Source organism: Phaethon aethereus, assembly GCF_964289735.1.
Source record: "Phaethon aethereus genome assembly, chromosome: 18".
Lineage (NCBI taxonomy): Eukaryota > Metazoa > Chordata > Aves > Phaethontiformes > Phaethontidae > Phaethon > Phaethon aethereus.
In genome coordinates this window covers 5,657,921-5,668,046 of record NC_138594.1, presented here as the reverse complement: position 1 = coordinate 5,668,046, position 10,126 = coordinate 5,657,921, and the positions used below count along the sequence as shown (strand labels likewise).

At 43.7% G+C, this 10,126-nt stretch overlaps 1 protein-coding gene across 1 annotated transcript in view; it reads left to right on the top strand.

Annotated features, from left to right (window-relative positions):
• Window positions 1–5,834: 5,834 nt before the first annotated feature.
• The window catches only part of SEC14L1 (SEC14 like lipid binding 1), a gene marked incomplete at its 5' end in the record, with an annotated part of 39,295 nt that continues 35,003 nt past the window's right edge, over window positions 5,835–10,126 (top strand). The window contains one exon of the mRNA XM_082008316.1: window positions 5,835–5,897. Coding sequence (XP_081864442.1) covers window positions 5,835–5,897 — 63 coding nt within the window. The remainder of the gene's footprint in view (window positions 5,898–10,126) is intronic.

Below are 10,126 nucleotides of genomic sequence, written 5' to 3'. Positions count from 1 at the left end.
CCAACACGGGTATTGGAATGAGTGTTGGATTTGATGCATCATCCAGAACATACACTCTGCTAGCTCCTCACACTTTAATTATTTTGTAGGAGCAGCCCCCCCCCTGCACCACCTTCTCATTTTTGCTTTAGCACGGAACTGCTAGTGGGCAGTGATGCTGAATTCGATGCAGGAAGCCTCGTATGGTTACGGGCTTTGCAATGATAGGATGCGAACAAGGGCTGGGATGCTTTCCACATGCTCATCCCGATTCACGTATTTTCTGAATCAGGACTTAGTCCTATTTGCTCACATTCGTCTACGTAACCTTCGCTATGTCAATGGTGCCTGTGCTCTGATGTCAGCTGTGGGAGCCCAAGTGCTGGCAGCTGGTGTCGCTTGCCAGCTCCCAGCCTACAATTCGATTTTCCTATCAGTCACTTCAGAAGAAAGGAAAAAACATGTTTCTGACTGTGGCATCAAAACATACAGGGCTTCAGGCTAAAAGGTCATTTAAGGCTTTTCTACACCATGACACATGGGAAAGTTTAGATAAATCAAGCAATGGTATAAAGTTAATACACCTTCACTCATACTCCACTAAACTACAGTAAACTAAGGCCAGCTTAATCCTGAATAAAAATCTCGGCACAAGACTTTAATGCCTTCTAGGTTTCATACATTAACATCACCTGTCTGAACACAGGGCAGTCTAGAGATATTTTACTGTGTTCCCAATCTTGTCAATGCTCGAAAACTACCGCAGAGCTAAAAGGCAGCCCTGTTTGGGAATACGAGAATCACCCTGGAAGTGAAAAGCTCTGGTCTGCTTTCTCATACTGACTTACTGCATGACTTTTCACATAGCGTTTTGTGAGCCTCAATAGTTAAATCTCTATATTGGGGTTATTAGTATCTTCCCTGCCATTACAAAGAGCTTTAAGATCTCCAGAGATGTCTCTATTTACCTCGTATGGGCGATACAGGGACCTTTCAAATATACGTACAGCTGTTACAGATGAGCACGTTCAGGTACGTGTCTGGAGGACTCAGCTTGGGTGTCACAGTTACTTTGGTTTTAAGAGTAAAGGACAGAAAGAATTCAGATCACTTCATATCCAGTACCACCAAATACTGGCTCCCTAGACCGACAAGGGAAAGAAAAACATTGTGACACCTAGTTAAATACCTATAATGCATTTAATAAGAACTCTGTGTAAACCAGAATCACATGTCCCCAGGGCACAGCTCTGTCCCATTAGCTGTTTGTCAGTCATCATGCTTATTTTAGCTGGAAATGTTATAATTTGGGACCTTTTTCATGGTTTTAAAGGTTTAGGAAGCAAGCATTTACTTCAATGTAGCCAGTGGCACATAAAAAATTCCACCAACTCAGATGGGATTGATTTTTTAGGGAATGCATCTTGAAGAACGTCAGTGCATCTGAACTCAAAATCTCATCCCTCTTTCACATACTTTTAATAAACGTGCAGCTTAGCAGCAAGACCTTGAATGAATGCGTGTTCTCTCTTGTTGAGAACTCCTAATGATCTCCTCTCTTTAGTACCAAAGCTGTGAAGATGAGACCTGCTGGACCACAAGAAGCCAGGACCACTTCACTTTTATTCACTCTCTGGGATGCAAACAAAAGGAACCAGAGCAAGTCCCTGCCTGCTGAAATTCCAGAGGCTTGCACTGAATTACAGCAAGACCCTGAGGCGTTTTGAATCTTTTCTTGTATACATCAGCCCTGCACTGCTCCCAGGCAATTCTACTTTAAGTTAGTTATTATTACTAATAAAGGATTGACTACCAATAGTTCTCATTAATCTCCATGGCAATATTGCCTGAAACAAGATAAATGACTGTGCTTTGAGTTGTGTAACCAAAGTTCGTAACGTGAAGGAATGCGATCCAGGAAAAGTGTTCACATGGTGGGGAATGACCGACCTTGCATAACCTCCTTAAGGCCCAACTTCCCTTCACATCTAGCAAGCTGCATTCCTAATTTTCTGAAAATGTTGAATGGTTTGCACTTTCAGCCTCTGTCCTCTGGGCTCCAGCCTTCAGCATGCCTCACAGCATTCCTTAAACATTTCACCCACCCGTTTATTCATTTATATTCCTTCCAACGATGCACTGCCAGAGCGTCCATATGAGAAAGGGTAGCAGGAATATAAACAGTAATAGACAAATTTTAAAACATACGAGTTTCCTCTTCTGTGCTCATCTTGTTAAGATTACTGTTTCTGCAGAAAACAGGCGAGACACCTACCACGATTGATTCAGACATTAAATTATGGACTTTCACTTCAATGCTTTCACTTTATCAATAAACTCCGAATACCTTTAAAAGTCCAAGTAAAGCTTTTCTGGTTATATGGCCATTTGGTTAAGTAGAATAGTGGCAGTCAGTAAGAATTAAAACATTTCCCAGAATCTAAACAGAGAAATGTTACGAACAAAGAGGAATCTGAGTGGGTGTAAATTCCTCGCTTTGCTATGCTGGTAGGATTGTATCTCAGGTTTTCAGAGCAGGAAAAGGATGTTACAGGCATAATGGTGGAGAATATCCATCAGATAACTGAATCAAATTACAGAGTTACTAGATTAACTAGTTAACTTCAGATACATGAAGGCAACTGGCCAAGTGCCACAACCAGATTCAGAGAAACAATTTCTCAACACATTAAACAACTTCTTGTACTGACTAGTTTCAGATCAGACAACCGACTACTCTTGACTAACCTTAAAAGACACATGGTTTCTATAAGAAAGAACTGTAGCTGAATCACTCATTAATAGTGACCACAAATTCAGCCTTTCTAGACAAGGAATTGTACCAAAAGGACAGGATAATGACTCTAAATTTTAGTAGAAGGATTTATTTTCTGAGGGAGTAAGCCAGTAATAAAACATGTTTTGGGTAAACAAATTGCCTTAATAGAGTCATTGAAGGGAACAGAGGCATGGGCCCCTAATTTTCAAGTCCTTATTTTAACACAGTTTGTAATACGCTGGTTCTGTACAAAACCTAATTGTATTTCTTGCTTTTAGTACATCGTACTTAAACCATGCTAGACATGGTCTAAGACAGGACTCTTTCAGACCTCCCAAACTGCAAAGCACCCCAGGCTGGGTGGCTGCTGGCTGAAGACAGAGACAGATGAGGGGCAGGAAGATGCTCAGGTGGTGACCGCGGCAGGTCCCCGGGCCCTGCACTCCCACGGCGGGTGCAGAGCTCCCGCTGGCCGGGGCAGAGCCGGGTGCCTGCGGAGCTCCCTGCAGGTGCCGGTGCCCCAGCCTGCATGCCTCCGAGTCCCTGGGACAGGTTCAGCACCTCCTCAGGTAATTAGCCTAAACAGGGCGACTGCTTATTACTAATGAATCAATATAGTTCTTGGTCTCAGGAGATAACGATCTGTGATCCTAGTTCTTCGCCTTTTCAGCAGAGATAAACTACGTCCCAGCCAGGTCTTTGGGGCAGTTTCTCTCCTGTTCTTGCTCCCTTCAACGTGGTACCATCACCCTGAGGCACCCAGCAACACCACCACAGCTGCCCCACGCTGCGCCCATTACTCTGGGCCCTCACACCCCTCTGTGGGGCTCAGCGTCCCCCCTGGGTGCCTCAGACTCAGCATCGCTACCGAACCTTGCCGCCTGCTTCTGATCGTACTTGGCACCCAGCCAGGGCCCCTGAGGAGCCACAGGCCCAGGCTGGGCCATGGCCTTGTCTCCAGGAGGGAGGTATACGCCAAACCCCCGCGCTGAGGGGAGCAGTGAAGGGTTTGGGACCAAAGTGATGCTCAGGGAGGCTGAGGGAAGGGGAGGTGTCTGCAGAGGGGTGCCACGTCCCGGTCCCCGCGGGGGCTGTGTGCGTGCCTGTGCGCGCGCGCCTGTGTGTCGGCGGGGGACGACAACTCTACGAGAACCCTACCCTCACGCTGTCGCGGGCGCCCCGCGCCCCGCACTGCGCATGCGCCCTCGCCGCACCACCCCACGGAGCCGAGCGGTGACGGTGCGCAGGCGGAAGGGCAGCGCGGGGAGAAGGCGCCCACAGCCCTCCCCCGCCTCCCTGCTGGGCGGCTGCGCATGCGCGGCCCCTGGCCGGGGGCCAAGGCCCGCCCCTGCCCTGTCACTAGTAACAACAGGCGGCGGCGGCCGCGCGGCGCCCCGCCCCTCCCCTGCCGGAACCGGCGGCGCTGCCCCGCGCCGGCATGAGGCCAGAGAGCGGTCGGCCCTCGCGACGGGAGGCGGTAAGGGTCGCCGCGCGGGTGCCCTTCCCCTGCCCGTACCCCGCTGCTCGCGTTCCCCGGCGCCCCCTCCCCTCAGCCCCACTGCCACCGTTGCTGCACGTTCCCCCCCGCGGCAAGTTTCCCGCCGTCCGGCCCCTGCCCGCTCTCCGCCGGCTCCCCTCAGCGTTAGCGGCGGCGGGCCGGGGCCCCGCGGGGAGCCCCGAGGAGCGGACAGCGCTCCCCATGCGCTGAGGGGGCGGGAGGGCGGTAGCGGCCCTCGGGCGGGCCACGGCGGCGCCGCGGCCGGAGGCTCTCGCTGCTGCCCCGGGACGGGCAGCACCGTCCGGCTCCCTGGGGGCCGCCCGCGGCGACGCTGCCACAGGTGCCCGGCGGGCGCCGGCCCGGGAGGGGGAACGGCGGGGCGAAGGCAGCGCTGCCCGGGCGAGCGGCGAAGAGAAGCGTTGAGTTTCTTTGTTGTGTAACTCTTTCTGTCCAAGGAGCAGAGAGGGCTTTCGGCTTCTTTTGCTGATTCGGGTGGTTTTGGTGTTGTGGTTTTTTGGGTTTTTTTAAATGCGGGGTAGTCACGGGTAAATTCCACTCCTGAAGAGGATGTCGGGCGAACTTTCTTGTGACTTGAATTTATTGCTGGCTGCTTCTCCTGCCTGAGAAGCTGCGGTGCCCGTCTGGCGTAGTCCGGAGCTGGTACCGCTTTCCAGAAGCACTTTTAGATAACGTGAGAGCAGATTGAAAAATAAAACCGACTTACTGTAATAAAACAATTTCTTGCTAAAATGAGTCTGGCTAACGCCCCGTGGTTTTGTCTGCAAGTGCTACTGCCAGTGTTTTTTTCGATAAATGTAATTGCATTCAAGAGAGTTGGGGTTGAACAGTTTGCTGGGGAAAGCAGACACAAAGCCATTGGAATAGTTCCTGTCCGTTTTCCTAGTGACTTTTTTTCTGGCTTTATATTGGAATGTTTGTAGTTTTTCTCACCAGCTATGTCTTAAGTTTCTGTCTCAAAAATCTTAATTAATTTGATTTGGAAATGATGAAGGAATCCCTTATATCAGTATGCTGTAGCGATCCATTTTTTTCTTTCTTTCTTAAAACAAGGGTTTTTAACACTTGGTATATTTTTTAACCTTCTTTTTTGTTTCTCCCCCCCCCCCTCCCTAACCAGCCCAATTCAGAATGACCTATAAGCAACACAGCCCACTTACTGTGCTGGGGGACAGGGCAGTGCTTTTCTGCCTTTAGCTGTTATGTGTCAATGTTTGGTTGTCAGCAGCAGCACAGGAAGTCTCACAATCCTGATGAAGAGTCATAAAGTGTGTTGGAAGATTTGTTGCTAAAACTGGACTGAAAATGTGCTAATTTTGTGTTGTCTTTGGAAGAAATGATAAGTCATTTCTGACAAAAATAGACATAGCTTTTCAGGGTGCCATTGCTGCTTCCCCCCCCAAAAAAAAGTCATCAAGGAGTTGTGAAGGATTTCCTGTAGCATTGTTAGCATGGTATCAGGCACAGAATAATTAGAAGATTGAAAATGGCTTGCTACATTTGACAGATGGTTTTAAAAATTTCTTTTTCAGGTTTGAGTTGATCTTACTAACTGCAGCTATGGTGCAGAAGTATCAATCCCCCGTACGGGTGTATAAACACCCTTTTGAGTTAATTATGGCTGTAAGTATTAATTTTGCTGTAATTTTCTTCCTTGACAGTTCCTTGTATTGCTAAGTAGTTACTATTTGATAGGTACTGTATATTTCATACAAATCTGAAATGATACACAGAATACGAGAGGTATGTGTTTTGGTGGTTTCTCTTCTACCCTGAGTATTTCTTTTCCATAATGTGTTCTGTTTTTCTCCCGAAGTTTAGATATAGTTCACAGATTTCTGTTAAAGTTAGAGCAAAAGTGGGCTTAAAGTGTACTTCCCAGTTGATTACTGGGAGCAATCTATTCTAGCATGGGAGAAAGTGTCAAGTACATTGACTAAAAGATTGCTGTGGTTACATCTTCATCAGTATAGAGCTTACAGGACTAGAAAGCACAGAGCCAGCCATAAAAGCAAGGATAAGGCTGAACAAGAAAGGAGAAAGCACTTGTGAGTATTGGTAATACTTTGAGGGGGGAGGAAAAAACCCCGATTGCTGTGGAGGCCAGAGAGATGAACAGAAAGCCTCTTGGGTGCACGGTTGCTAATTTGTGTGTTAATGTTACAAATAGTAATTAAAAAAAGAAAATCCTAATTAGGTCCCCTCTTCTTTCTCTCTCTTCCCCCTCCCCCTTTTTTTCTTCTAGAAAACAGAAAGGAAGTAGGTATTTGGTATTTTAAGTATATTCAGCCAAAAACACAGCTGTGTGGCTCTCATGAGTTACAAAGAGCACCTGAGGAGAGCTGTCAGGTCAGCTTCTACCTGATAAACACAGTTAAAATTAAATGATAGTAATTGTTTTGTTTCACTTGCTGAAAAGACTTAATGTTTAATGGCTTCAGAGGAGAGTTTTAACAGTGTTCATAGTGTAAATATTTAGATAGATCACATGGTTTGGAGTGCAGAGTTCCTTACAGAAGTGATCCTTAGCAGTCACAGGGCAAAAAAAGAATTAGATCACTCCAAGGGGAATAGTTCAGTTTCCCTTTATCTTATTCCTGAACCTGGTTCCAGTATTACACATGCAGGTCTTGCTCTTGCAAACACTTCAGGGCAGAGTGGTTATTTCTGAATGGTGAAGAATCTGACTGTGTTACGTTGAAGGTCTTTTAGGACCTTACTACACTTACTGACAGCTAAGCTTCAGATGGTTTCTAATCTAAATTTGATTGTGTGTGTAACTTTGGCCTTCAGTGAAGTATACTGGTTCTTGTTCTTAGATCCGTCAACAAAAATGAGTTTCATGGACAAAATTCTCTGGCTGTTTGCTGAACTGACGAATCTTTACCTTGCTGTTGAATTGAAGGCAAAAATTCCTCTTTTAAGTTACTTCAAGGATATTTTGAGTTAAAATGCTTACATCAGGATTTTTCACACTGCTTTATTTGGTGTAATTAGAAACACTTCTGACTATTAATACTAACTTTGAGTTCTCAAACTGTTCTGTAGCTTGGGGATAACCTTTGAAGTATAATCTTTAACAAATATTAAGTCTTTTCTTACACTAAAGTTTATTTTTGTTGTGTGGAAAGAAAGAGGCTGTGCTACATATGCAACCAGGAGAAGACAATAGTTGAAAAATTAAAACAGTGACCGAAGAGGAGAAGAATGTTTATAAAAAGAAACAGTCAGCTGAGCAGGATGCTTTCTGAGACTAGAAGTTTAGATTAGCGATAATACATATGACTTATTTCGTCTATGTCAGGACAGTGAGTTATCACTTGGACTTGTTCAGAATATGATCACTGGATGACCATTGTTCTCCTGCTATGTCGCTTCTGTTATGTTATTGGTTTTCAAAACATGTAAAATTCCTGGTGGTGATCTATCAAAACTGGTCATGCATTTTCTGAAGTATGTACAGCAGTGCCTCCATGAGCCAAATTCTTTAAAGAATATAAAGAGCATATGATAGTTTCATGCCTTTTCGTACTGTTTTCCCTTGGTTGAATAGTGATTGCATAAGTTGATGAAGCATTTCTGGAAGGAATATTCCTGTGAAATTTTGTGCTCACTAAAGTGGAAGTACTATGTTGCATATTCTCAACAAAAAAAGTGCTATAATGTTATTTTAACTGTATCAGCAGCTCTTCTGAAATGAGGAACACATCGTGGTATGTACCAAGCTTGAATTTAAGTCACCTTTAATAATATGTTTCTTATGTTTGAGTTTTTTCTCTGTCCCTCTCTTTCATATGCACCCAACCTTTGAGAGAATGTGTCCTCAAACAGAGGTTTAAACCCACAGGCCAGAGATGCTCCGCTGTCAGTAAGAAGCCTCTCAAAGAAACCTTTCGTCAGTGTGCAGCAGTGTTCTTTATGCTGAGTTGTCTAACAAAAACCACTGTTTCTAACTTGGTGCTGAATACTTTTAAAAATTGTATTTGGAGTATTGTCCTCCATTCCCTGAGAAGTTGATGGAACCGAAGAACTAATTTATTCTGTAGAGTAGTAATGAAGATTCCCAGCGTCAGTGAAGCCCATGTGGACTGTAAAGATTTCCTGGATGATACGTGTTCCAACTACAAATTAGAGCTCATTAACTCAAACTAATATTTAGCTTTCAAATGTGGAAAAGAAGAGTTTTATGTTGATTCCTCTAAGCAACCAAGTGAATGCCACTTGCAGAATGGGTCATTTACACTACAAACTTCCTATTTGCCCACTTTTCCTTTCCTGGGTTTCAAAGAGGTACTTGAGGGAGAATAAAGTACAATCAGCATTCCATTCATGATGCTGTAGTGTGTTTTGAGAGAACTTTGTTCTCTCTGTGAAGGATGAGTGCAGTTATATTAAGACAAAAACTTAGATTTAATTCCACTTTGATCTAAACCAAGAGTGGCACGACAAGTGTTTTGCAGACAGTTATGATATAAAGACTTTCAAAATAGATGCAGTGAAAATTCTTTTTCTTAGTAAGTTGAATTGGTATTGAAAATAAGTTTCTCTTATGCTCCTCCACCGAAATCCAAAAATCGCCTGTTGAACCCTGACGTTTCTCTGTGACAATACACTTCAGGGCATAACCCCTTATCTCTGCAATCTGCGAGAGGACTGGTGAAGTACTGTTGCAGGTAGCAAGTTGGGAGATCCATTGCTGTATGCTTCTTGCCTTCCTTTAATGATAAAGGCAAGCTATGTAAAATCTGATATAAGCTATTTCCCTTGAAGATTCCCTTCTACCGGTCAGTTGTGTGGTTCCAGATAATATCTAAGTTGCTTTGGAAACAGTACTGAATGCAGATTTCTAATGAAATTTTTAATGAAATCTTTTTAATGAAAGCTCCTGAACTTGAAAAGATTCAAGAATCATAGGCTAGAAATTATCACATTTTAGTCTGACATGCCTAACAGAGGCAATATGACTTCACCAAATGGTTACCAATGCTGACATGATGGCTTTTGGCCACTCTGTGGCATATGTCGTAATCAACTTCTTAAGAACTCTTTGTATGTATGTGTATATATATGTTAACAAAAACCTATCAACTTGCACAGCTGTTGATCAGCCTGAATAGAATCTTGCCTCATTTTTCCTCCTATTCATGTTGAAGTTTACATAATGCTGGAAGCAGCTGAAATGTGGAAAACCGACTGCTTACTTAGACTCACTTGTCAAGTTACCAAGGTTAAATATATTGGAGAAAAAAATGCGAAGCTGCTTTTATAAAACTTTTAAAGATTATAGATTCAATTTTTTATATTGGCTTAGAGGTTTGCATTTAAAGTAATAGAGGGACTTTGCTGACTAAGTAGTTCTTAATGTTAAAAGGCAGTTAAGAACTTGAATCTTGCAGCTTTCTTCATATGAGGCTAAAATTAACTTCGGAGATTCACAGCTCCTTTTCAGTCTGACATGCATTAGATAATTCCCCTTGAGTTTAATTTCCAAAGCAAATTTAAATAATGAATCATCAGCTACTATGGCATTCCAAGGGTCGAATTCATGCAAATGGAAAATAAGTAAGGTTTTTGAAAGAACCGTGTTGAATTGAACCATTGACCAGAGGGTTGTTTCTTTGTTTCGTTTTGTAGGAGGTTTTTTTTGTTTCTGGAAGCTCAGTGGAAAATATATTGCTCTTCAGCCCATTTAGAAAATGTCCTATTTACAGACACAAATTACTTAGTTTCAGAAATAAATATGAATAGTAACATGACTGAACACAACAAGTGTGCTCTAAACCTGTCCTGTTATGTTTAGTCAAATTAACAGATTTTAAGAACTTCTGGCTTTGTGAAAACTAAGATTTTTC